At 64.8% G+C, this 25,146-nt stretch overlaps 2 protein-coding genes across 4 annotated transcripts; both read right to left on the bottom strand.

Annotated features, from left to right (window-relative positions):
• Positions 1 to 720: 720 nt before the first annotated feature.
• MPV17 (mitochondrial inner membrane protein MPV17) lies at positions 721 to 10,182 on the bottom strand. Of its 2 annotated transcripts, XM_037391535.1 has the most exons (6): positions 5,371 to 10,182; positions 4,431 to 4,523; positions 3,945 to 4,040; positions 1,725 to 1,757; positions 1,489 to 1,541; positions 721 to 1,412 (listed from the first exon to the last, which is right to left on the bottom strand). In XM_037391535.1, the coding sequence occupies exons 1-6, from the start codon at positions 5,650 to 5,652 to the stop codon at positions 1,343 to 1,345; spliced, it is 627 nt and encodes a 208-aa protein (XP_037247432.1). In that variant the 5' UTR covers positions 5,653 to 10,182; the 3' UTR covers positions 721 to 1,342. The 2 variants fall into 2 exon arrangements, with proteins under 2 accessions (XP_037247432.1, XP_037247431.1); XM_037391534.1 differs by lacking the exons at positions 1,489 to 1,541; positions 1,725 to 1,757 and having other exon boundaries at positions 721 to 1,464.
• A 42-nt stretch (positions 10,183 to 10,224) lies between these two features.
• On the bottom strand, positions 10,225 to 24,905 carry CAD (carbamoyl-phosphate synthetase 2, aspartate transcarbamylase, and dihydroorotase). Of its 2 annotated transcripts, XM_037391532.1 has the most exons (45): positions 24,755 to 24,905; positions 24,357 to 24,496; positions 23,174 to 23,303; positions 22,801 to 22,943; positions 22,428 to 22,569; positions 21,737 to 21,908; positions 21,460 to 21,645; positions 21,277 to 21,389; positions 20,990 to 21,135; positions 20,768 to 20,899; positions 20,315 to 20,548; positions 20,001 to 20,222; positions 19,422 to 19,610; positions 18,798 to 18,922; positions 18,563 to 18,696; positions 18,378 to 18,490; positions 18,020 to 18,270; positions 17,702 to 17,948; positions 17,505 to 17,603; positions 17,185 to 17,409; positions 16,918 to 17,100; positions 16,591 to 16,809; positions 16,326 to 16,493; positions 16,072 to 16,254; positions 15,887 to 15,991; positions 15,559 to 15,807; positions 15,232 to 15,313; positions 14,885 to 15,051; positions 14,607 to 14,771; positions 14,393 to 14,524; positions 14,090 to 14,291; positions 13,811 to 14,001; positions 13,595 to 13,735; positions 13,406 to 13,501; positions 13,193 to 13,334; positions 13,007 to 13,054; positions 12,467 to 12,511; positions 12,200 to 12,354; positions 11,998 to 12,072; positions 11,675 to 11,887; positions 11,337 to 11,462; positions 11,075 to 11,230; positions 10,905 to 11,006; positions 10,696 to 10,790; positions 10,225 to 10,357 (listed from the first exon to the last, which is right to left on the bottom strand). In XM_037391532.1, exons 1-45 carry the CDS (start codon positions 24,837 to 24,839, stop codon positions 10,255 to 10,257), a joined length of 6,771 nt encoding a protein of 2,256 aa, XP_037247429.1. In that variant the 5' UTR covers positions 24,840 to 24,905; the 3' UTR covers positions 10,225 to 10,254. The 2 variants fall into 2 exon arrangements, with proteins under 2 accessions (XP_037247429.1, XP_037247430.1); XM_037391533.1 differs by lacking the exon at positions 13,007 to 13,054 and having other exon boundaries at positions 10,226 to 10,357.
• Positions 24,906 to 25,146: the final 241 nt, after the last annotated feature.

The following is a 25,146-nucleotide window of genomic DNA, read 5'->3' as shown; positions in this document are numbered from 1 at the left end:
AGCTCTGCTCTGGAGACCCAGGACAGGATGTGCTGGGCAGGCACTGCGTGACCTGGATTGTGTCTGCTCACTGCCACTGTAGGATGCGCCTGGATGTACATCCCCATGAGGCAGCAATGCAGGCAGGCAGCAGCGTTGTGGGGTTTGTAGGCAGGACAGGCAGGCTTGTCTTAGACAATGCACAGGTAGATGTGGCCTTGTCACAGCCCCAGCTCCAGCCCTCACCCAGACCCTTCCTGCATCCTCCCCATTGATGCCCAGCTCCAAGAATGCTGTGAGCCCCAGGAGGATCCTGCACCCAGCGCCTGTGCCACCTGGGTACAGCTCACCCTGTCCCACTGCCTAGCAGCAGTGGAGGCACCATCACACCTCATGGAACAGCCACAGTGGCACCTGGTGACCCCCTAAGCCACCACCTTCCCTCTGCCAGACCCCCTCCCCTCATCGAGGCAGCTGGGATTGCCCACCGCCAGCGACCCAGCAACCTATGCCACTCAGCACTGCGGTGCCCCAGACCCAGGGACAATGCTAGCACCACAGCCGCACACTCGGCTCCTTGGGGAGGAGGCAGAGTGTGGAGCCGTCAATCTGCCCCAAGGCTGTGCTCGCTTGCCTGCTGGCTGGGTCCACACCCCACCGAGGGCACAGGGAAGCTGCCAGCAGCTCCACAAGCAAAGGAATGATCGGTCTGAGAACGTATCAGAAAGCCATGAGCTGGTGTCATGAGAATCAAGAGTGAAAAACGCCATTTACTGGGTGCTCCAAGTGTCCGCAGCAGAGATACAGCAAACCACACTTTAGGGGCAGCACAGCTGGCCTGTGGCGGTGGGGGCTGCAGGCATGGGGCTGGCAGCCTGGGACACGGCAGCCCCTCAGCAGCACGGGGACCCTGGTTCCGAGTGGTGCAGTGCCCAACCCACGGCATTGTTAACCCAGGGCTTGCACCCTGCTTCTCAGCCCCTGGGGTGTGCTGCTGGGGACGGACAGAGCAATGCTCAGGGCAGGAGCACCTTGTGGGCAGGGCCAGGGGCCAAAGAGAGGAGTGAACACAGATGGAGGAGCGTTTCAAGGGGCAGAGCTGCCCCATGGCATAGCAGGCTGTCAGACCCAGAGCAGCCCCGGGGTGACCATGGCGTCACCTTCTCCTCTGTGCATCCCTGGAGTGGTGAGGGCTGTAGTTACAGGCAATGGGATCCTCCAAGGAGCGAGCGGGATGGCTGCTGCTAGCACCCTACATATCCTGGCCCCATCCACAGCCACAGGCGCCTGTTCCAAGGGCTCTAGAGGTGGGGCAGAGTCAAGTAGCATGCAGGAAGCCCTGGGAGGCAACACGGCTTCCACCTCACATCCGATTTGCCTTCCAGGAGAGGTAACAGTTCCAGACGATGGCAATGCACTGGACGACAGCCAGCCTGGGGACAGAAGGGACAGGGTCCACAGCCACAAGCTCTGGGAGCCTGAGAGCTGGGGCCACGGCTGCATTACTACCTGTGCTTCAGGGGCACGAAGTAGAAGTTGGCGATTTGCACCGGTGGCCAGATCTGGGCAGAAAAGGAGACAGCAGTGAACAGGCCCTGCCAGCACCATGCCCATCTCTGCTCAGGGCGCCCAACTGAGCCCATGGCAGCCCCCGAGGTGAGGGACAGGGGACAGGTGTGAGGAGGAACCCGGCATGGCACCCCAGGGCCCCAGAGGACCCGCCTGCAGCGGCTGACCGCACTTACGCAGTAGTTGGTCAGCAGGGCATCCATGTAGTCCTGCAAGAGAGGGGAGGCTGTGAGCACGCAGTGCAGCCCCACTGCCACCCAGCACCAGTGCCCAGCCCTGCCACCCAGCTGCCTGCAGCCCTGGCAGGGATGGTCGTTTGCACAGCCCCAGGGAGGCCCCAGCACCAGCAAGAATGGTGCAGGAGTGTCTCCAAAGAGCTGCCAACAACCCAAGGAAGCAGCCAAGGAAACAACCAAAGGGCTGCAAGCAGGGGCTAGGAGCATGTGGAGGGGCCACTGTCCCCTGCCATGATCCCCCTTCCCAACTCCACACCCGCTCCACCTGCGCACGGGGTGCTTGCAGCCCCTTGCTGCCTGCCTGCACCCTTCCCAGAGCTGTGTTCGCATGCAGTGGCAGGGAGAAGGTAGCCACAAGTGCTCCATCCCCACTGTGAGCCCTTTTTGCCACCAATGCTGGGTGCCACAGGCAGGCCACCACATGCCGCCCTGCCTGTGCAAGCCCAGCAGGAGAGCAGGGGCAGGCATGGGGCAGGATAAGGTGCTGAGAGGGCAAGTGGTGAGCTGGGTGCCCCCAGCAGATTCAGACAGTGGGCAAGGTAGGGGCAGTTGGCTCCTCTCCCCAGTGCAGGCTGCAAGCCCCCATCCAACCCCGTGTCCCCCCAGCCCTGCCCCCCGCCCCGGCACTGTGGCGCAGGGCCAGAGAGGGGCACCCAGACAGGGCAGCCACCCTGTCCTTGTGCTGCACCCATGGCTGTGCCGCAGCCCTGCCCCACAGCAGCAGGATGAGTCCCTCATCCAGCCTGGCTGTGACTCAGCCTAGAGCCCAGCCTCTTCCCAGTGCTGGCCGGCAGCCCAGGACGGGGACAGCGGGCACAGGGGTGATGGATGCTCTGCTGACGCTTCCTCTGTGTGGGGAGAGATGGATGTGCCCCAAGCCAGGGGTGAAGGTGGCTGCCAGCCGCTGTTGCCTGGTCCCCAGCCCAGCCCCCTCCATGGGTAGGGCACCGGCCAGGAGCCACAGCTCGCAGGAATCACCCACCACTGTGCTCAGGCCCTGGCCGGTCTCCCTGGTGGAGGCAAGGCAAGATAGATAGCACCACCTGGTTGAGATGCAGCTAGGGTGGATGGGAGCACTCGGGCATGCTGCCCATGCCTAGGGCCAGTCTACATGTGCCTCTGGGGTGTCTCAAAACACCTTGAACCCTGGTTGCTGCTCTCACAAAGCCAGGAGAAAGAAGAGGTAACTCAATTCTTTCCCAGAATTTGCTCCCTGCACTCCAGTGCAAGATGAGGGGCAGGAAAGGTCTCTGCTGACACATACCTGCTGCATGGTGGGCAGCTGGCTGGTGCCTGATGGGTGAACCCATGCAGAGGAATGAGCTCTGGGTGATGCACCCCAGGCAGAGCTCCAGCCTGGGGCACCAGCTCATGGCCCAGTTGGGGCAACATCCCCAGCTCACAGCTTGGAGGCAGAGGGCCCTTCACACACAGCCCCTGCAGCCATTACTGGTGTGTGAGTGCCAGTGCCACACAACCCTGGGCAGCCCCAAGACCACCCCTGGTGTGCCTCACCGCATGGTGGGTGGTCACCTGTTCCCCGGCAACTCACGCTCTGGACATGCTGACTCAGCTTTTGCACTGGTTTCCAGCAATTACTGCTAATGGGAGCCATCTCAGTAATGGGTCTGGAGATGCAGCCAGGAGAGGGGCCAGACAGCGTGCAGGGAGCTGGATGGCACCAGGCACCCAGCCACCCCAGCCCAGGTAGGACCCCAGAGAGCTGTGCCAGAGGGAGCAGCCTTGACACCAGCACCTAGGAGACTGGCAGCACCAGGCACCCAATGCCCCCAAGGCCCCGGAACCCAGCACTGAGCCTGGCAGGGCCAGCCCCACGCACCCCTGGGCTCTGGCCAGGCAAAGACTTGCTCTGTGCCTTGCAGCAGTGCGGCAGATGCCTCCCCACCCCAGCCGTGGAGCGCCTGTGGAGCCAGCTCTCTGCCTGAGGTCCTGGGGCACGATAGAGTTGCAAGTCAGGCTGTGAGGACAGGAGCGCGATGGCAGAGCTGGGGGCACGCAGTCGGTGCTGGGACGGGGCTGTGCCTGGGCACAGGCGTGACCACAAATAGGAGCAGCTGGCAGTGCTGGCATGCTGGGAGGAGCTGCCAAGGTGCCCCTGCTGATGACAGCTCCCTGCTGCTCCAGGGAAGCAGCACATACCTGCTGGATCTTGGACCAGTTCTCCTCCACTGACAGACCGTTCATCGCTCCAGTGATGGCGAGGAAGCAGCCAAGGAAACACGGCGCAAATGCCCCCTGCAAGAGGCGAGTCAGAGCCCAGTGCTGTAGAACCTGTGGTGCTTGGAGCTGGGTCCGCAATGCAGGGTGAGGGGAGTGTGTGGTGGGACAAGGGGGGACAGGCCCAGCTTGCCCTATGGCCTGGGGCTACTCAGCCTGCTGCTCCCCAGCACAGAGCCATACAGAAGTACAGGCACCACCACAGAACCTCTGGAAGGGTCCAAACCCAGACCAAGGTGGCCCCTCTGCAACCCTGTACACCCCAACCCTCCACTGCACTGGTACTGGCCCCAGCCTCAGGAGCTGGGGCTCTTGGAGCAGGATGGAAACCAGCCTGTGGACACATGGCTGTACCTACCTCCCACGGCACCAGCCCCATGCAGGCACCCTCACCCACGTGGCACTGACCTGGTCCAGGACCATCTTCTTCACAGCCACCACTTTTGTGGTCCCTGGGATGAGACGATCCAGGATCTTGTACCAGCTCCCCACAACAGGCCCCTGCAAAAGCCAGATGGTGAGGGGCAGCATCCTACTCGTCCCGCTCTCCCAGGCCACAGGCTGTCAGGGCTGGGGGGTCTCCAGAGCTAGCTACATGGCCCGGCCCTAGCCCTGAAACACAGGGACCGGGGCCTGTCCTGCCTCCCCCTCCTGGGCTGTGCTGCTCCTTGCTGAACGCTGTGTCGCCATGGGACAGCCCCCATGTGTAGGGTGGGCACAGGGACCCCCACAGCCCCCCCTGCCCCTCCTTGACCACTCTGCCGGGCAGTACCAGCACTGGCATGGGGCAGCCAGGGGCCTGCTCCAGCACGGCAGCCGCAGGACTTCACATCTGACACACTGGGCAGGGTTCTGTGGCATGGGGACCCTGGCTGTGCCAGTGCCACCCAGGGCTCCCCGCCCAAGCCGCCAGTGCAGGGCACTGGGCCCAATGTCGCCCTGCCCAGAGCATGGGAGCTGAGGGGTCAGGATCCAGCCTCAGCCTACACAGCAGAGCAAAGCACGTTTTGCACCCTTGGGTGTAGGTCACCCTCCTGCCAAAGTGAAACCTCCCCAGGGATGGCACCAGCAGCAGGGACAGGCACAGGTGCCCAGGCTGCATGGGGAGGCTGCCAGCCCTGTCCCACCCTGCAGCGCAGCTGGGGGTGCCCATACCCATAGCTGGGTGTAGGAACTGGGTGCTCCTCCTCGAGGGGACCCAGCTCTGCCCACAGCTGCTGAAGGTGGCACCAGGATGACCCAGCTGACACCCAGGCAGCACAGTCTCACCCTGCCCAAAGAGCCCTCCATCCCACCCCACCCAAAGCCTGCTGCTCAGCCCAGGTGCCCACTGCACACTGGCACTCACCACAAAGCAGAAGCCGATGGCCATCATCTTCAGGGTCCGGGGGCCGTTGTGCCCACGCAGCCCCCGCCGCTCTACTAGCTGCTGGGCGATCATGTCACCAGCTCCCATGAGGGCCCCTGTGACCAGCACAGCCTGCTCTGGCAGCTGCCGTGCACTGGGGCAGAATACGACCTCAGAGCACCCTGCGGACAGCCAGCTCCTCCTGCCCAAGCGCTGCCCTGCCTGCCTGCAGCGCTGCTGCGCCGGGAAGGCCTGAGCCTGCTCTGGCCCCACTGAGCCCATCCCGGTGCACAGCTGCCCACTGCCCTGCACCAAACCTGCCCACTCCCACCCTGCAGCACCAGCCCTCTCGCAGAGGCCAAGTGCCTTGGGCTGCTCTTAGGACGATGCAGCATCTCTAATTGAAACAGCGGCCAGCTGTGCTGTGTCCCCAGAGCCCTGGCACAGGGCTCATCCATCACCCAGGGCCCACAGTACCCGGGGTTTCGGGGGCAGAGCCCACCCCGCTGCTGCCTGCACTCCCGCTGTGGCCTCTCCTGACACCTTGCACTGCCTGAAACTTCTCCCCGAGCACCGTGCAAACCCTGCCGACTACAATACCCTTCCTTGGAAAGCCGCTCTCTGCCGCTCTCACCCGGCAGCACCACCGCCGCCACCAGCCAGGTAAGGCTCGCTGGGTGCCAGGGCTGGCCCCGGCTCCTCGCTGCTGCCTGGCTGCTGGCACAGCTCCTCGCCTTGTTGCCATATCAGTGTGAGGGACCTTCTGCTGCGCGCATCCCCTGCAGAGTGCTGCTCAGCTGGGCCTTTGGCAGCCCCTGCTCCATCCTTACACCCTTGACCTCTTCGACGCAACTCGGCTGGCCCAGTGCTCCTTCCCCTGACCTTTGCGGGCTCCCTGCTTATTCCCGCTGTTCCTCCCAGGATGGTTCCCAGGCAGGTCTCCAGCCCTGCTGCGATTCTGCTCCATTCTTGGAAACCCTGAACCCAGCAAGCCATTGTCTTGGGAAGTGCTGGTCCCAGCAGCCCCCACCGCACTGCCAGCTCAGGGCCAGCCCTGCCCAGAAGGTCTCTGTGAGCGGTTTCTTGTGGACAAGGGGTGGCAGAGCCCTGGCCGTGTCACCAGCAGCACCCAGCCCTTACTCCCTCCCTCCCAGGGCCACCGGTCTCTCTGTGACAGCCCCCAGCAGTGCCACAGGGAGCACATCCCAGCCTAAGGGCTGCAGACCCCAGGCCGTGGCAGGGGAGCATGCCTGCCGCCTCTACAGTGCCTGCAGCTGGATTGTGCCGTCCCCAGCCAGCATGCACGAGGGGAACGGGGTGGGAACAGCTGCCCAGCTCCTTGCCCCAGCCATGCGGGCCAGGGCTGCAGTGTGGCCCCGGGGAGCCCATGGGCAGTGGCTGGACCCAGCCCAGCCCAGCTGCCCAGCAGAGTCTGGAGACAGCCCAGGAGGCTGGGCAGGAGCCAGGGCCTCAGCCAAGACCAGTCGGGCTGGACATGCCCTGGCAGGACTGGGAGAGCTGGCCCCATCTCTGCAGCCCCATGGAGCTGCCGCACCCCTGGAACTGCCTCCTGCCACTGTTATCCCTGGCTCCATCTCCCACCCTGGACCAAACGCAGCCCCCAGGGGCTGAGGCTCTGCCCCTAGGCCCTGAGAGCTACTGCACCCCTCCGTGATGGCAGAGTGGCCTCCACCAGCCCACAGCAGTGCAGGGGCAGGGGGTGCCAGCAAGCGAGGGACCCCAGGCCAGCATGGCAGAAGCGCCGACTGCCTGCTTCCCACAGGCAGCCTTCCCACTAAGCACAGGCAGGCTCCCCCCGCATGGCGCTCATTGAGAAAGCGCAGCCGGCAGCACTGGCATTACTCATTCAGTGCTGAAGGCTCCGGGCACAATGCCTGGCAGGGATAAAGCAATGCCAGGGCTGCCAGTGAGGGAATAGACCTGTCCGTGCACCCCGACCAAGCCTGGGAGCAGGGCTGGATCAAGTCTCTCGCAATGACTTTGCTCACTCAGGCTGGCACCAGTGCCACTCGCCACACGCACTGTACTTGCCCAGCCCTGCTGCAGCTCCAGCACGGGGCTGGGGACCCCAGCTGCACTGCACACCATGAACACAGGAACCAGCCCCTGGTGGACCCCACAGCTCTGCCAGGCCCTGCCACCACTGCCATGTCCTGCCCTGGGTTGGGAAGAGCCAACACGCACGGTAGCACCGCACCTGCACGGGAGTGCTGGATGCAGCTGATGGGAAGGGTGAGGGCTCCCCAGCTGGCCGCCACCCGAGCTCCAAGGAGGCACTTTCTCGTCTGCTCAGTGCAGAGCAGTGCACGGGCAGGCAGGAGGCAGCACGCAGCCCCCAGCCAGGCTGAGCCCAGGGTGCCTGGCCGATCCCACAAGTTGCTGTTCCTGTGGTCAGAGGACTTTGAAACGAGCCCAAATCTAAGTAGGCCACACCGTCTGCATCCCCCGTGGGCCTCACCGGCTGCCAGCTGGAGATTGCATTGCCACCACAGGAGCACAAGGCTGCTCGCCGCAGGCAGGGACAGCAAGGTCACGGCCATGGGCACGTGCTGCTGCCCACTGTGCCTGGGCCCTGCTGGCATCCTGGCCCAAGGCCTGAGATGCAGGAGGCAAAGCCCTGCCTGACCCCACTGCTCCACTGCCAGGCAGGACAGCGATTCGGCTGGGGGAGTGCAGCTGGGCACACCAGGCACAGCCAACTGCCAGCAAACCTCCCCGGCCTAGACCTAGCCAGTGGCTCTGCTCTGCCCAGGGGAACAGCAGCATCGGGGGCTCCTCCAGCAGCAAGCAAAGGCAGGGCTGGAGGCTGGGATCTGCACAGCCCCCCTGCAGCTGCCCAGCATGGGGCACAGGGCTGGGGGGAGTCTGCCTCCTCCACCTGGACCATGGCACAGCCAGCAGCAAGGGGCCAAGCCCAGCCTTGGATGGGGTAATTATTTGCTGGAGCTACAAGGAAGCAGGAAAGCTCAGCCTCCAGAAGGGCTGCCCTTATCCTGGAGGAATGGCTATGCTCCCACCAGGGCTGGGCCCAGGCCCCCGCTGCAGGCAAGGGAGACATCCAGCCACCAAGCCTGAGCCTCTTCTCGGCTGCAGCAACCACATCCAGCACTGGGCCTATCACTCACACAGAGCAGCTGTACTCGGTGGCTGCGCAGCCCCATGGGCACAGCCCTGTGCTCCTGGTGGCTGCCACAGCCACAAGGAACTGTTAGTAGGGGGGAACAGGGGTACATCTCAGCATGGCAGGACCAGCTCCAGCGTGAAGAAGCAACAGGCAGAGGTGGAGCCCAGAGCCAGCATGGGGCTGCACCAAGCCAGCTACAGCAGCAGCTGAGGCTGCCAAGGAAGGAGAGGGCTGGTCCTGGGCAGCCCTCCCAGCTCCACCTTGGCCTCGCTCCAGGAATCAAGGGGGGATGTGCAGCCCAGCAGCACACGATGCAGCAGGTTCCAGGCAATAGACTCCATCAAATCAGATAAAAATAACAGCAAGAACAGTGAGGTGGCCTGGCAGGACCCCAGCAGCCTGGCAGGCAGAGCAACATGCCGTCACCACCCCCACCCCCCCACCCCCCCCCCCGCAGCAGCAGGGAGGACCAGTGGCTGCAAGCGGAGCCCCCTGGCACCCATACTAGTTCCCCAGCACAGCAGGGCATCCCCAGATGCCCCAGGCTGTTTTTCCAGCATCCCAGGCTGGTTATTTGTGAGCAGCATGGCTGGTGGGTGGCAGGGGTGGTGGGGAAGGCTGCAAGCAGGGGGTGCAGAGAACACGCAGGGACCCTGCTGCCAACCAGCCTGCTTTGCACACCCCTCTGCATGGCTCTACAGCACAGGCAGGATGGATTTTCCTGCCAGCCAGCAGCCCTGCACAGGAGCAATGAGCAGCAGGGAGACAGAGATGCTTGTTGCTCAGGACTGCAAGTCCAGGGCCAGCAAGGTCAGGAGCATCCCTGCCTGTAGCAGCTGCCTGCATAGGGAGAGTGTCCTTGGGGCATGGGGAGGCACCTGCCAGTGCCAGGGTAGATTTATGACAGCTGCCAGCCCTTCAAACAGCAACACTGTTAGGGAGAATAAATTACCTGTGCAGGGCCCCAAGGAGCCTCTCAGGGGCAGGGTCTCTCCCCAGGCAGCACCTCTGTGCCCAACTCGACCCAAAGCCTTTGCTGCCAAGTACTGGCTAACACCCAGGGGAGGGTCAGGAGGTCTCCACCCCAGCGCCACGGCCCAGCATCTACACCCTCCCAGGAGGAGGGGGGGGGCCCAAAACAGCCTCTACCCAGAGGTTTGGGGTAAGGCCTCGAGCTGTGGGAGGTCTCTCCGGGGGGCTGGAAGGAGGCACAACCCCATTAGGCCTCCCAGCTCTAGTGCAGCCTCCCGATGCAGATCTCCTGCAGCTGGAGGGGGCTGAGGCCCCTCACCCAGTGGGACACATGGTGAGCCCCTGCTCCCTGCTGAGCCAGGGGAAACAGCAGCTCCTCCTCCCCACGAACGATGGACCACTGAGGCACCGGGACCCTCCACCGCCCCCGCTCCGTGGGGCTCCTGCCCTGCCTCCCACGGGGGGCGACCGAGCCCACAGCAGCAGGGCAACGGGGCCCCGTGTTACTGGGGTGAGGGGGCTGAGGGATCGGGGGGCAGGGAGGGCCCCGAGCCGGGGCTGGGGATCCGGCGTTCCCAGACGCAGGGGCACGGGGGGGACAGGCCCCGGCGCGGCGCGGCCCTTACCGGCGGTGAGCGCCGGTGCAGCCCACGGCCGCCGCGCCAGCAGCCGCCCGCAGCCCTTCCACAGCGCCGCCATGGCCCGCGCGGCGCGGCGCGATGACGCAGCAGGCGGTGACGCGGCGCGCGGTGACGCGGTTTATTGGCTCAGTAGCGGCCCAGCACGGTGGCCAGCAGCGCCATGCGCATGTACATCCCGTTCTCCGCCTGCCGGAAGTACGCGGCGCGCGGGTCCGAGTCCACCTCCACGCTGCGGAAGTGACGTCAGAAGAGGAAGTAACGACAACCCCATGCCCCGCCCCCCATCGCCCCAAGACCCCCCGAACCCCGCCTAGCACCTCCATCGCCCTGATGGACCCTTGAGCCCCCTACAAAAGCCGCTCCTGAGCCATCCCCACAAGAGCTGCCCCTGAGCACCCCCCAAGAGCCCCCCCCCAACAGCCCCCCCAGCTGCCTCCGAGCCCCCCCAAGAGCCTCCCCCAAGAACTGCCCCAGAGCAGCCCCCTGCAGATACCCCACCCCACCCCAGAGCTGCCCCCGAGCCCCCAAGTCCCCCCATCCCCACACTCCAGCCCCCCCCATCCCCACCTGATCTCATTGACACGGGGCAGGGGGTGCATCACCACCATCCTCTCCTTGGCCCGGGTCATGATGTGGGGCGTGAGGATGAACTGCCCAAAGCACTGCAAGGGGGGGCAGACAGCCCTGAGCTCCGGGCAGGGCAGCAGGCTGCCACTCCCCGCTGCCAGAGCAAGACCTGGGGGGGTCCAGTCCCTCCCAGCACCACCCTCACTCACAGCCTCGTACTCCTCGGCCAGGCGGAAGCGCTCCTTCTGGATGCGGGTCATGTAGAGCACGTCCGTGTCAGGCAGCGCCTCCTCAATGCTCCCAAACTCCTCCTGGGGCAGCACTTGTCAGCATGGCCAGGGGGGCGCAGGGCCCCAGCCCCCCCAGCTTGCCTACTCACCTGCTTGATGCCCTTGGAGGCCACAAAGCTGGTGATGTCGGGGGGCATGTGGAGGCCAGGGGGGGTGACGTAGCGCAGGTTGACGCGGTACAGGGTGAGCAGGCGGGCCAGGGAATGCACCGTGCGCCCATGCTTCAGGTCACCCACCATGGTGATCTGGGGAGAGCAGTCAGCCCAACCCACAGTGCCATGGCTCCCCAGCCCCACAGAGGGCCTTCCACTGTGGTGGGGGTGGCAGCCATAACCCCCCACAGCACCTTACCGTCATGCCGTTGACAGTGCCCAGCTCCTCGCGGATGGTGAAGATGTCCAGCAGCGCCTGCGTGGGGTGCTCTCCCACACCATCCCCAGCGTTGATCACGGGCTTGCGACAGTGCTTGGCAGCCAGCTGGGAGCACAGCAACGCTGAGCGCAGGCAGGATGCGGCCCCCACCAGCCCGACGGTGACAGGACCTGGCTCTTGTTCCTGACACCTGCCCAGCCTGACCCACTGGCGAACACAGCCCTGCCCCGTGGCACGCAGCTCACCGTCCCCATCATAGGGGCAGGACATCAACACCTTCAGAGGCAGGATGCGGCCACCCCACCAGCCCCTCTCACCTCCACAGCACCCGGCTGTGGGTGTCGAAGCACCAGCACGTCGGCGTAGCAGCACATGGTCTGCACGGAGTCAGCCAGCGACTCGCCCTTCTGCACCGAGGAGGTGGCCTCTGAGAAGGACAGGATGGAGCCACCTAGCCGGCTCATGGCCGCTGCAAAGGAGCTGCTGGTCCGCGTGCTTGCCTCATAGAACATGGAAGCCATCACCTTGCCCTGTGGGTGCCACATTATCACCTTGGGGAGCCCAGGTCACTTACACCCACCACAGGGCTCCCCTCAGCCTTGCTCGGAGTGTCTGGACAGCCACCCCACGCCCAGCTCACCTTTAGGATGTCCAGGTTCCGCTCCTTCTGCACCAGCATGCGCAGGATGTGCGCCACATTGAAGAGATGTGATAGCTGCAGGGAGAGGTGGCTCAGCTGGGGTGTGCACAGTGCCAGGACTGTGCTGGGATGCGCAAGGCAACGCACCCCCTCCTCTTATTCAGGTGCCCGTGACCCCAGTGCCCACCACCAGCCTGTGCACCTGGTCCTTGGAGAAATGCTGGACAGAGAGGACATGCTGCCCGACGAGGGGGTGCAGCATTGTGGAGGTCTGGAAGTGGGGCATGCCCTGGGGGGACGCCTGGCGTGGGAAGGGGCCCAGTGGGTAGAAGTAGCTGTCCTGGATCCCAGCTGGATCTGCAGCACCAAGAGCAGCCGGTCAGCCCATGTGGGTGGGTCTCACTGCAGGCCCCCAGTCACTCAGCCTGCCTGCCTGCTATGGGCCCCCAGATCCCCTTGCAGCACTCACCCGACTCCGCTGCCTTCCTGCCGGCCTTTTCTCGGGCATCCTCAGCTGGGGTGGGAGAGGGGAGCGGTGATATTAGAGGGTGCGGGCAGCTGCGGCACCCTGGGCCCCATTCTCCCAGGGTGCTGTGTGTGGCACAGCCCTCCCAGCACTTGACAGCACAGGGCAAAAGCACCGCAGGGCCCGATGCTGGGGCTGTGACCCCCCAGAGATGGAGCAGGACAAGCCCCAGCACAGTGCTGTGCCCCTCTCCCCACACACCCCACAGAACCCGATCAAACGCAACCCAAATCACACTGGCAGGCAAAGGGTCCCCGAGGTGCCGTGCAGGCTGGGGCAGATGGGGCGCAGTCAAGCGCAGCTGTGCCCTGTCCAGTGGTGCCTGGCCCCATCACATGGTGCACAAAGGAGCCCGTGCCAGGGTGGCACAGGCAGCCCGGGGCCAGCGCGGCACCTGGGGGAGGGGAAGCACTCTTCGGCTGCGGTTAGTGCCATTAGTACAGCCGCGTCTCATTGTCTGAGTGAGTCGCCCCGCGACATTACCGGTGCCTCGGGCGCCCGGGCGGTGCGCGGCTCCCAGCCTCCGGAACGCTGAACAGGACACAAGGGCCAGCGTCAGCGGGGCCGCCCAGGCGTGGCCCCAGACCCGGCCCTGGGGCGGCACGCTTGCAGCCCCACTGCCCACCCACCACACTCCACCACGCCACACCACTCGCCCCCACCCCCTACCTGACAGCCCAGGGTCAGAGGCCCGATGGATGCGGGGCGGGAGGTGGAAGCGCCCCTCGCCTATGGGGCCAGCTCGGCGGGGGCTGGAGGCTCGGCCGCGCAGCATCTCACTGGCTGCCACATGCCGTGGCCGCTCAGGGGTCTGCAATAAGAGACAGAGATGTAGCCAGGACAGGGCAGGGACCCTCCCGCCAGCTCCACACACCCCAGTACCTTCGCACTCTCCTTGGCAGGGGCTGCATGTGGCACCAGCGCAGCTCCTGAGGGCCATTTCTTCACGTCCTGCCCATAGCCGGGGGGCACCAACACCTGCAGCCATAGGAATGATGAGGTTGGGGGTGATAAGAGTTGGTTCTGGGGGACTCCCCTAGACACAGGGGGAAGGGTGACCTGGGGCTTTACCTGCCCATCAATGTAGGCGACCTCCCCACGCAGGACCACTCTCCGCACCGTCCCCTTCACCTTCATGCCCTCGAAGGGTGTCCAGCAGGCCTTGGAGAAGACCATGTGGCTGGGGATGATCCACTCGTGCTCCAGGTCCACCTGTCAGGACAGCAGGTCAGAGGCAGCAGCGCAGCACTGGGACTGGATCTGGGGAGGAGGCAGGCAGACACTCACCTCCACGTAGGTGTCCTCCTGTGCTGGCAGCCCGAAGATCTTGCGGGGGTTCTCATAGAGACGCTGGATGACATCCTCCACAGTGAGCCGCCCCTCGGAGATGGCAGTCAGCAGCAGCGGCAGCATCGTCTCCAGGCCAGGGTAGCCAGGGGGTGGTTCCTGCCCCTGCTTCTCCTCTAGCGTGTGGGGGGCTGCGGGATGGGGCTGTGGTCACTGGGGGACCCGCTGCTGCCCCCACTCCATGCTCTTGGCCCACGGCTGTCATCCCCCAGGGCTCACCATGGTCTGTGGCGAAGCAGTCGATGGTGTCCATGTTCTCCCAGAGCGCCTCCACGTCCTGGCGGGTGCCCAGCGCGGGCCGCACAGCCGCTCGGCCCTCCCCGAGGCGCCCCAGGTCATCCCGGCACAGGAAGAGGTGGTGTGGGGCCACCTCGCACGTCACTGGGATCCCCTTCTGCTTGGCTGCCTTGATGAGGAGGATCTGGGAGAGCCACAGTAAGAGAGGCGGTCCCCAAACAGCCCCCGTGCCCCATCATGGGGGCCTGCAGTCCCCCTGCTGCACCCCTGGGCCCTGCTGCTCACCTCCTCCCTGTGGGCCACATGGCAGATGTGCACAGGGCGCTGGTACAGCTGGGCCACCATCAGGATGGCAGCCACTGTCTGCCGCTCCGCGTGTGCCACGACAGGCAAGTGCCGTGGCCACTGCTCGAAGTGCTGAGGGCAGTACAGGGATGGTGGGAGCCGGCACCGGGAGCTGGGTCCAGCCCCACGCCAGCCTCCACCCACAACACCTCACCTCCATCCACAGCGACACGTCATCCATCCGCAGGCTGGAGAAGGTGTCATTCAGGTACATCTTGAGCCCAGCAGCCGCCCCGGCCAGGGGGCCCAGCAAGCTGGCATTCTCCGAGGAAGCCCCCAGGAAAAGGGCAAAGTCGCAGCGGGCCCCGGCCTCGGCCAGCTGTGGGGGCAAGGGGCGGTCGGTGCCAGGCCAGAGTCAGCCCCACTGCAGACAGCACCACAGCACCCGGGAAGGGGACGTGGGCATCAGACTGGGCAGCAGCAGTCCCTCACCTTCTGCACCAGGGCAAAGGAGGTGGCATCAGTGATGGCAGGGCTGGTGTTGGGCATGGCGCACACCATGGTGATGCCCCCAGCCAGGGCAGCTGCTGTGCCCGACGCAAAGTCCTCTTTGTGGGTGCCGCCTGGCTCACGGAGGTGGACATGGACGTCAATCAGGCCTGGGGAGCAGGGCAATGTTACCACAGGCAGCCCCCAGCCACAGGGGACACAGGACACCCCAACAGCACAGTAAAATGTCTCCTCTCCCTGCAGCGCCTTCAGATGCCCCCAGCGCTGCCCCAGCTCTGTGCTGCATCCTCTGGGTCCCTGGCCCCTGCTACAGCCCCGGTCCCACCTACCTGGCAGACGGATAAGCTTCTGGGATGTCATACAGTCCACGTGCATCTTCAAGGGGGGGGCTGCACCGATCTGGCGCAGTGCCTGCGGAGACAGCAGCCATGAGGCAGGACCTGTCTTGCAGGGACGCATGAGGCCCAGGCTCAGGAACGGGACCAGGATGAAGATGTCTGCCTGAGCTGCGCCCCAAAAAAGACCCTCCCGCAGCAATGCCCATGTACAGCACCCCATCCCACAGTATCCACAACAGGACTTTCCTACCCCAGCCCCTGCTTTGCTCCCTTCACCTGCACCCACATCCCTTGAGCCCCTGGCACACCCCAGCCCACCTCCACAAAGAGCTTAGTGCACTTGATGTCAATGATGAGCGGCACGGAGTAGTCAACGGCCAGGCGTCGGGTGCGGTACCCTTTGGTGACAAAAGAGGAGAGTCGGCGACCCCCCGAGTTGCGCATCGAGAGGTTGATGACCATCTCAAAGTGGTTCTCAGCCAGGTAGTCCAGGATGCTACGCTGCGTCTCCCGAGCACCAGCCTCACTGCTGTCTGCCTCCTCAAAGTGCCAGTCCACGGCCATCACCTGCCAGCAGTGACACCCATCATGGTCCCATGCCTCCCCTGAGGGTGTCCCCGGCCCCCACCAGACCCTCATCCCCAACCTTGATGCCATGTTCGGTGTAGAAGTCAGCAGTGCCGAGGCTGGCATACAGCTTGTAGCCGAGGCTCTCCAGGGTCCGCACTGTGGGCAGCAGCTCACTCTTATTCTGCAATGACCCCAGGGTCAGTCAGAGGGTGGAAGGGGAGCCCTGGCCTCTGTCCCAGCTTCTGTCCCAGCCCCACGCACCTTGTAGCTGCCGATGGTCAGCAGGATGTTCTTCTTGGGGATCTTGAAGCCAGTGCTAAGCATCGCCTTCAGGTAAGCCTCACAGCGGTTCTCCCCGAAGCAGGCCACCTCGCCCGTGCTGGTCATCTCCACACCCAGCACCACATCAGCACCCGCCAGGCGAGAGAAGGAGAACTGGGGCACCTGGGGGCAGCAGGGGACTCAGAGGCTGCCCAGCCGTGTGCCTCAGCCCAGGCTCTGCAGCCCTTGCTCACCTTGACACCAACGATGCCTGTACCCGTCATCAGCCCCACAGGCTCCACATCCTCACCCATGATCACCTGGCTGGCCAGAGCCACCAGGTCCACTCCCAGAGTCTTGGAGACAAAGGGAAAGGAGCGAGAGACACGGACATTGCACTCTATCACCTTCAGCTGGTCATCCTGGGGAAGAGGGGATGGTATTGAGCATATATGGGGATACAGAGTGTCCTCCCACCAGCACAGTGCCAACCCGGTGCAGCTCCCCAAGCTAGGGTACCTTGGCAATGAGCTGCAGGTTGAAGGGCCCAGTGACCTGCAGCTCCTGCCCAACAGCATGGACAATGGCCTTGATGCGCTCCAGTGTCTTAGGGGTGATGTCCTGGGGGGGCGTCACCAGCGTGGCATCACCTGAGTGCACCCCAGCATTTTCCACGTGCTCCGAAATGGCAATGGCCACCACGACGCCATCGCAGGCCACGGCATCTACGTCAATCTCCTGCAAGCAGGAACACAGTCAAAGCCTGCTGTCGGCACTGGGGCAGGGGGACAGGGTTCTCATGGGGAGCACGGGTGCCCCAAAGCCAGGGCAGTCTCCTGGATGGACCTTGGCTTCCTGGATGAACTTGGAGATGACGACGGGCTGCTCCTTGGACACAGCCACGGCGTTGCTCAGAAACTTTTCCAGGTCGCTGTCCGAGTAGGCCACGTTCATGGCAGCGCCACTCAGCACGTAGGAGGGGCGCACAACACAGGGGTACCCCACCTTGCAGCAGAAGTGCTTGGCCGACTGTGGTAGAGATGGCACCCTCAGGGGACAAGCCAAGGGCCAGTCCCCACTGGGGCAGCCCCATCACTCTCATCAGCCCCCCACCTCCATGTCGGAAAGCTCCTTCCAGAGGGGCTGGCTGATGCCAATGGAGTCAAGCAGGCGGGAGAACTTGAAGCGGTTCTCGGCTGAGTCGATGGCCTCTGGGGAGGTGCCCAGGATGCGGCACTGCTGCCGATGCAGGGCCATGGCAATGTTGTTGGGCAGCTGCCCACCCATAGACAGGATAACGCCCTCAGGGTTCTCCAGCTCATAGATGTCCATCACCACCTGCAGCACCGCATGGAGCAGGGGGATGGCTGGGACAGGGGCCACAGCAGCCCCTACCCTACCCCAGCTCCACAGCAGGCAGAGCCCCTACTCACCTCAAAGGAGATCTCATCGAAGTAGAGGCGATCACACATGTCATAGTCTGTGCTCACCGTCTCAGGGTTGTAGTTCACCATGATCGTCTTGAAGCCCATCTGCCAGGGGAGTAGGACACTGTGAGGCCAAGGGCCACCCCGCTCTCACTGGAGACACCCAGCTCACCAACCCTGCAGGGTGCCGGAGCCCAGCCAACCTTGCGGAGCTCCTGGATGCAGCCGACTGCACACCAGTCGAACTCAACACTACTGCCGATGCGGTAGACACCAGAGCCGATGACCATGACGTGGGGCTCGCGGAAGGCCAGGTCATGCTCGGTGCCATTGTAGGTCAGGTACAGGTAGTTGGTTTGGGCCGGCCACTCCGCTGCCACCGTGTCGATCTGCTTCACCACCGGCAGGATCTTCAGGTCACGCCGCATCTTCCGCACAGCCAGCTCAGTGCTGCAAGGGGCAGGGTGAGCACCAGGACCTGGGCTGGACCAGAGAGTGGGAACACCCCCTCCCTGAATTACCTGAGCACGGCCAGAGCCACCTGCTTGTCTGAGAAGCCAAGCTGCTTGGCCCGCTTAAGCACAGTGAGCGGCATGGTGCTCTGCTCCTCACGGTACGACTCCAGCAGCACTGCGTGGTCCGTGATGTTCTTCATTTTGTGCAGGAACCAGCGGTCGATCTTGGTCAGCTCATAGAGCCGCTCAATGGAGTAGCCAGCCCGCAGCGCAGCTGCCAGCACAAAGATCCGCTTGTCCGTTGGTGTCTCCAGCTCCTGCCCGGCCAGAGAGAGGTGAGCAGGGCCAGGTAGGGGGCAGACAGCCACCGCTCCTCTAGGACTGCACTGGCAGCAGAGACCCTCCCCAGACCCCTGGCACTCACCACATCAGAGGCTGGCTTCAAAGTGTGGTCAAAGCCCACGCAGTTCTCATCCACCATCCTCAGGGCCTTCTGGAAAGCCTCCTCGAAGTTCCTCCCAATGGCCATGACCTCCCCTGTCGATGGAGCTGTGAGCAGCTAGACCCCACACACCCACCGTGCTGCCTACTTGTCCACCCTGCACTCACCCACACTCTTCATGGAGCTGCCGATCTTGGTGCTGACACGCAGGAACTTGCTGAGGTCCCAGCGTGGGATCTTCACCACGCAGTAGTCCAGGCTGGGCTCAAAGTTGGCTGTGGTGGAGTTGGTGACAGAGTTCCTGGGGAGGGGACAGGGGTCAGTAACTGGGGCTGTCCCACCAGAGTGGTGCGAGGCCAGCTGGGGAAGCACCCCATCCCTACACCACAGTGGTGCCTTTACCTGAGGAGGGGCAGGGGGATGCCCAGGGCCAGCTTGGCAGCCACGTAGGCCAGGGGGTAGCCGGTGGCCTTGCTGGCCAGAGCTGAGCTGCGGGACAGCCGGGCGTTCACCTCGATGATGTAGTACTGCAGGCAGCAGGCAGGCAGGTTAGTGGGGCAGTGCAGGATGCAGCTCCTGCAGCACTAGGCTGGGTGCTGGCCGCACAGCTCTCAGCTGCCCGGTGCTCAGCTGGCACTGAAGAGTCGCTAGCACATGGTGGGCACAAATAGCAATGGGGAGCAAACGGAAGGGCAGCTGGGCTAGGAAAGGGCAGGCAGCTAGGCTGGGAAAGGGCAGACATTGCTGACAGCTGCAGCAGGATGTAGAGCCACGCAGGGACCTCCCAAGCACCACCCACAGCACCGGGAGGAAGCAAGACCCAGCACGCTGCTGCACTTGTCAGGGCCGACCAAGCCACCGATACGGTGAGACCCTCTGGCCCCCAGGGATGCCAGGTGCTGCAGCCCGGGGAGGCTGGTAAGGCGCAACACCGTGGGCTAGCGCAGGGCAGGACCTGGACATGGGCTCCCCAGGGCAGGGCTGGCTGGGGGCATCGGGAGGGGGAGCTGCGGGAGCTTCACAAACCTGCTCTGACTCAGGGTTCAGGGCAAACTGGATGTTGCACTCTCCCACGATGCCCAGGTGCTGCACCACCTTCACAGCCGTGCGCCGCAGCATGAAGTACTCCATGTCATTGAGGGTCTGACTGGGTGCCACCACGATGGACTCGCCCGTGTGGATCCCCAGCGGGTCCAGGTTCTCCATGTTGCACACCTGGCAGCAGGGGGGTCACCACAGGCTGAGGGGAGGGAACCCACCACCCCATGCATTGCCTGCATGTGCTCCTGGCTGCTGCTGCCCCAGGCGAATCCCTCCTGACTCCCACCATGTCCTCCCCTGCCCTGAGGACCAACAGGGGCTGCCCTGCACAGCCAGGGCTTGAACACAAGTTCCTCGGATGCCCCACTTGTTGCAGCCCACCCAGAGCAAAGCACGGGGGGTGTGGGGGGTCTGGCTCAAGGGGTGCAGCTCTCAGTAGCACACAGCAGCCAGAGGCACTGAGGAGCCCTCCCTGGGGACGGGAGCCTCTGACCCCACACTCCCAGTACACTCCTCTGTCAGTTCCCCCCAGAGCAGGCCTGGAGGTCTCCCCTCACCCCGTACCGTGATGCAGTTGTTGTAGGCATCCCGCACCACCTCGTACTCTATCTCCTTCCAGCCCTTCAGGGACTTGTCCACCAGGACCTGGGAGGTATGGGTGAAGGCCTGGCTCACCAGTGCCACCAGTTCCTCCCGAGTGTTGGCGAAGCCAGAGCCTAGGCCCCCAAGGGCATAGGCAGAGCGCACCAGCACCGGGTACCCCAACCGCTCAGCCGCTGCCTGTGCCTGCAGAGAGCAACGGGGTCACACTGGGAACAGGGAGGACAGCACCCTGCCTGGGAGCTGCCCCCCATTCCCATCCCATCCCATCCCCGGACCTGCTCCAGGGAGGCAGCAGCCTCACTGGGCGCCACGTGCTCCCCGATCTCCTCCATCTTGTCCACGAAGACCTTGCGATCCTCTGTCATCTCGATGGAGGCAACAGGGGTGCCTAGCACCCGCACACGGTACCGCTCCAGCACGCCTGCCTTGGTGAGCTCCACACCACAGTTGAGGGCCGTCTGCCCCCCGAAGGTCAGCAGCACCCCATCAGGGCGCTCGTTCCGGATCACCTAGGGGGCACGGGCAATGGGGCAGGGACCCACAGTGGTCCTGCAGAACGCACCCCACACCCTCCACCTGCTGCTGCCCCCCACAACCCTCCACGTATCAGCCCCTCCACCACACCACAGACCCCCAGACACCCACTGACCCCCCAGGTAGCCCCCATCCCTGCTGCCCCAGCGCCCCCCAAACCACCCCTCACCCAGCTGGCACCCCAGGGTGCTCACCTGGGTGACATACTCGGGGGTGATGGGGAGGAAGTAGACCTTGTCTGCCAGCCCCTTGGAGGTCTGCACCGTGGCGATGTTTGGGTTGATCAGCACTGTCTGGATGTTCTCTTCCTTCAGCGCTTTGATGGCCTTATGGGGAGCAGAGAGGGGTCACAGCTGGCACCCCCAGGCCCCCACCCCCTGGGTGACACCCCCACCGTGCCCTGTGTGGCTGCTCACCTGTGACCCAGAGTAGTCGAACTCACCCGCCTGCCCAATGGAGAGGCCACCGGAGCCCAGGATCAGCACCTTGCGGGGACGGGCTACATCCTGGCCCCCTGCTGGCGCCTTGTCATAGGTCAGCCAGTCCCGCAGGCGCTCCCGTACTACGGGGGAAGATGGGTCACACTGGGGCTGGGGCAACACGCACCCCTGTGCAAAGCCCTGGCCCCACAGGCTTGCCCACAACCCCCACCCACAGCCCTAGAGCCAAGGGCCTGGCCACCCCTTCCCAGCTCACACCCTACCTGTCCGGGCACTGCCGTCTCCGCTCCGCAGGTCCCTTGCTGCTTCCATGAAGATGTCGAAGAGCCCCTCCAGGTCTGTGGGGCCGGCACGGTGCTCAGGGTGGAACTGGACACTGTGGAGGTGGTCAGGTAGGGCATGGCCTCATGCCCCGTTGGACTCCCCAGCCCCAGCCCCGCACCCACCTGAAGAAGGGCTTGTGCTCATGGACAAGGCCCTCATTGGAGCCATCATTGGCATTGGTGAAGAGCGGGACCCAGCCAGGTGGCAGGCTGCCCGCCTCCACTGCAAAGCCGTGGTTCTGTGCCGTGATGAAGCAGCGCTGTGTGTCCTTGTGCAGGCATGGCTGGTTGTGCCCGCGGTTCCCATACCTGGGTGGTGGGATGGGTGTCAGGATGGGTGGTCAGGCAGCCCTGGGCAGCTAGGACCCTGCACCGACCCTCACCCCAGATGGCCACTCACTTCATCTTGTAGGTGCGGGCGCCAAGGGCCAGGGAGAGCAGCTGGTGCCCGAGGCAGATCCCAAAGATGGGCTTGGGCTGGGGCACATCCAGCACCCGTTGTAGGCTGGACACTGTCTCCTGGCAGAGCCGTGGGTCCCCAGGACCGTTGCTGATGAACAGCCCGTCAAAGTCTACACCAAGACAGCAGCAGGGTCAGAGCAGGGCTCCCCAGTCCCCCAGGGCCTCCCAATCCCTCCAAGGCCCCAGAGGGTCCCTCAGGCTACCAGCAGCCTAGCAACAAGGCACTCTGAGCCCACAGCTCCCCAACACCCCAGGAGGGTCACACAACAGTGCCCTGACCCCACAACACCCATACTGGTGGTGGCAAGGACCCCCCCAGCCTCCCCATGGCCCCACATGCAGAGCCACATTAGGGCACCCTGACACCATGGTCCAGAGCCCCCCACCCCAATCACAGCAAGGCACCCTGAGCCCATGCCCCCCTTATCTCTGCAGCATCACACCAAGGGCCCAGAGCCCTAAAGTCCCCCAGAAAGGTGACATCAAGGCTCCCCAGTGCCTTAGAGCAGATCATGGTTCCCTGCTGCCCCCAGCACCAACCAAGGAGACGTCCCCTGCTCCAGACCCTGTTGCCCCCCTCCCCAACCCTTGGCAGGGCCCCAGGATGTCCCCAACCAGCAATACCCCACCTGCAGTGTCCAGCGGATGGTCCCAGGGCACCACAGTGACGGCTGCGCCCCGCTTGCACAGGCACCGCACCTGGTTGTACTTGAGACCGCAGTCAACTGCCATGATGCGCAGCGACCCACCGGGGTTGACCACAAGGGGTACCTGCAGGAGGGGCAAGTGCAGATCACCCCGGCCCCTCGGGCTGGGACCAACCTTCCACAGTAAGCACCTCGGCAGCCCCAGCCACCCCGCAACCCAGTGCCACCCCCCTCTGCCACCTCTCCAGTTCCCCAGGCACCCCCACTCATACCCCCAGCCCAGCACAAGGCCCCCAACCACTCCCCAAGGCCCCCCTCGTGCCCCCCAGCCCAGTGCCAGCCCCCTCAGTCCCACCTTCAGCGACACCTCCTGCACCAGGTGCCGCTTGCTTGGATCCTCAAAGGAGAGGCTCTTCGTGGGGGTCCCATCCGGCACCAGCATCCCCAGCAGCGTCCCCTTCTCACGGATTTTCTTTGTTAAGGCCCGAGTATCCACCCCTGCAGATGGGCTATGAGACAAAACCCCACAGCCCTGTCCCTCCCCGAGCAGGACCCCACGCCCCAGCAACATCATCCCCCCTAACTGCCAACACCGCAGCGATCGCCAGGGGGGCAAATCCCAACACAGAGACAAGCCTTGTTCAGAGCTCACTGCCCCCTGGACCCTAGCCCCTCAGCCACTCCATAGCTGCCCCCCAGCTCCCACCCCACAGTCTCCCCAGTCCCACCTTCGAGCCCAGGGATGTTCTGCTCCTTCAGCCACTGGTCAAGGGAGAGGGATGCGCTCCAGTGGCTAGGGGTCTCTGAGCACTCGCCCACCACCAGTGCAGCCACATGGATCTTGCTGGACTCAAACCACTGAGGGGACATAGGGCAAGCATGGCCAGGTGGGGGGTCACCATCCTGGGAGAAGCCCTGTGCACCCTGCGGGTGCCCAGCCTGGCCATCCCCATGGGGCACAGCAGGATGGCTACAGCCATGGGGGAATCCCATGGCACAGGACCAGCCCCCATTGACACCCCACACGGCATGCTGGGCTGCTGCCACCCCCACCTTATCTCATACCCAGCCCTGATGAGGTTGAGGCTTAGTCCACCTGAGCTCCCAGGAACGGGCGGCCAGGTCCCAAGTACTGCTGGATGGCAGCCCCCTGCCCAGGGGCCAGGATAGCCCACATCGCAGGACCCCTCAGCTTAGAGCACAGCCACGGCATGAACCAGAATGTTGGAAAGCACCGCTCCCTCTGGCCACAGCCTCACCAGGGAGCCCCAGACATGCCAGTGCATCACATCCTATGGGACTGGGTCTCTGGTTCCCGGGAGCAAGGCCTGTGGGGCTGCAGTAGCAACCCCAGTCTGCCAACGCAGGATGGGGCTGGGTAGACCCCCAGGGTCAGCATGGCTTAGCCCAACACAGCACAGCAGGGCCTGGACTCTGCCCCCGGGCAGGGGCGGCCCCAGGACAGCCAGTGTGGAGGCTGAGGGGCTGAGGCCTCATCGAGGACAGACACATGGCCCCACTCCCCATGTGCTGGAAGGGCGCCCCAACCCCAGCACACAGAGATCTAACCCCCGCCCACCCCCACCACCCTGCTCCCCTCCTAGGAGGATGGCAGGCTGGAGCACCCTGGGCCCCACTGCTGGCTCCGGGCCCTGCAGCACGGGTATCAAACCCGCACCTGTTGCCACGTGCCATTCTGGCACACCCCTGCCCCAGCATCCTATGTCAGCCCACCGCTGCACCATCCTGCCCTGCGCTACCCCACCGTGGCACATGTGGGTGGCTGGGCCGGGCAGCTCCAGGTACTCCAGGGACACACTGCCCCATGCACGCTGCCTGCCCCACTGTGCTGCCCCACACATGCTGCCTGTCCCGCTGCCTGCCTCGCCGCCCCCGTTCCAGCACACTCACCCTGCTGAGGCCGAAAGAGTCGGTCTCATCCCGAGGGACGCCGTAGTTACCGACGAGCGGGTAGGTGAGCACCAGGATCTGCCCCTTGTAGGAGGGGTCGGTGAGGGCCTCGGGGTAGCCCACCATGCCCGTCTGGAAGACTGCAAGCACAGGGAGCGCCTGGGACGGAGCCCCCGAACGCCGGGCCCGGCCGCATCCCGCAGCGCCCCGGGCCAGCTCCCGCTCCAGCCCCACGGCGGGGCGCCGGGCAGGCGGAGGTCCACGTACCGACCCGGGCCCACCCCCCACACACACCCTCCCCCCCTCGGTGCCGCTCGCCGGCCTCAGGCCGACCCCGACATCCGCAGCCGTCCCGGACCCGATGCCAGCCCAGCCCCGCCCCGCCCGGCCGCACTCACCCACTTCCCCGGCAGCGGCGGCCCCAGCGGCCCCGAAGGGACGGCCGCGCAGCACCGACCCGTCCTGCAGTACCAGGCACTCCATGGCGGCTCCACGTGCGCTCCGGCAACCCCGCGGCGGCGAACGAGCGAAGGGCGTGCAGCACGGCGGAGGCGGCAGGATCCGGGGCGGGGCCGGGCCGGGACAGCCCCCGCGACGGGGCGGGGCGGCAGGCGGCAGCCCAGGAGCAGCACCTGGTTCACCGGTGGTCCGGGGAGCGAGAGCGCCGCGGGGCAGCGGCGAGAGAGGAGTTGGAGCACCGGAAACGCCGGCTGTGGCGCCTCAGGACCCAGTACCGCGGGCAAGGGTGGGGGGGGAGAACGAGACTGGTGCGGGAGGCAGCTCCAACGGC

This window comes from Falco rusticolus, chromosome 6 (assembly GCF_015220075.1).
Source record: "Falco rusticolus isolate bFalRus1 chromosome 6, bFalRus1.pri, whole genome shotgun sequence".
Lineage (NCBI taxonomy): Eukaryota > Metazoa > Chordata > Aves > Falconiformes > Falconidae > Falco > Falco rusticolus.
Note: the sequence above shows the minus strand (reverse complement) of the source record. Positions and strands in the feature narration are given on the sequence as shown.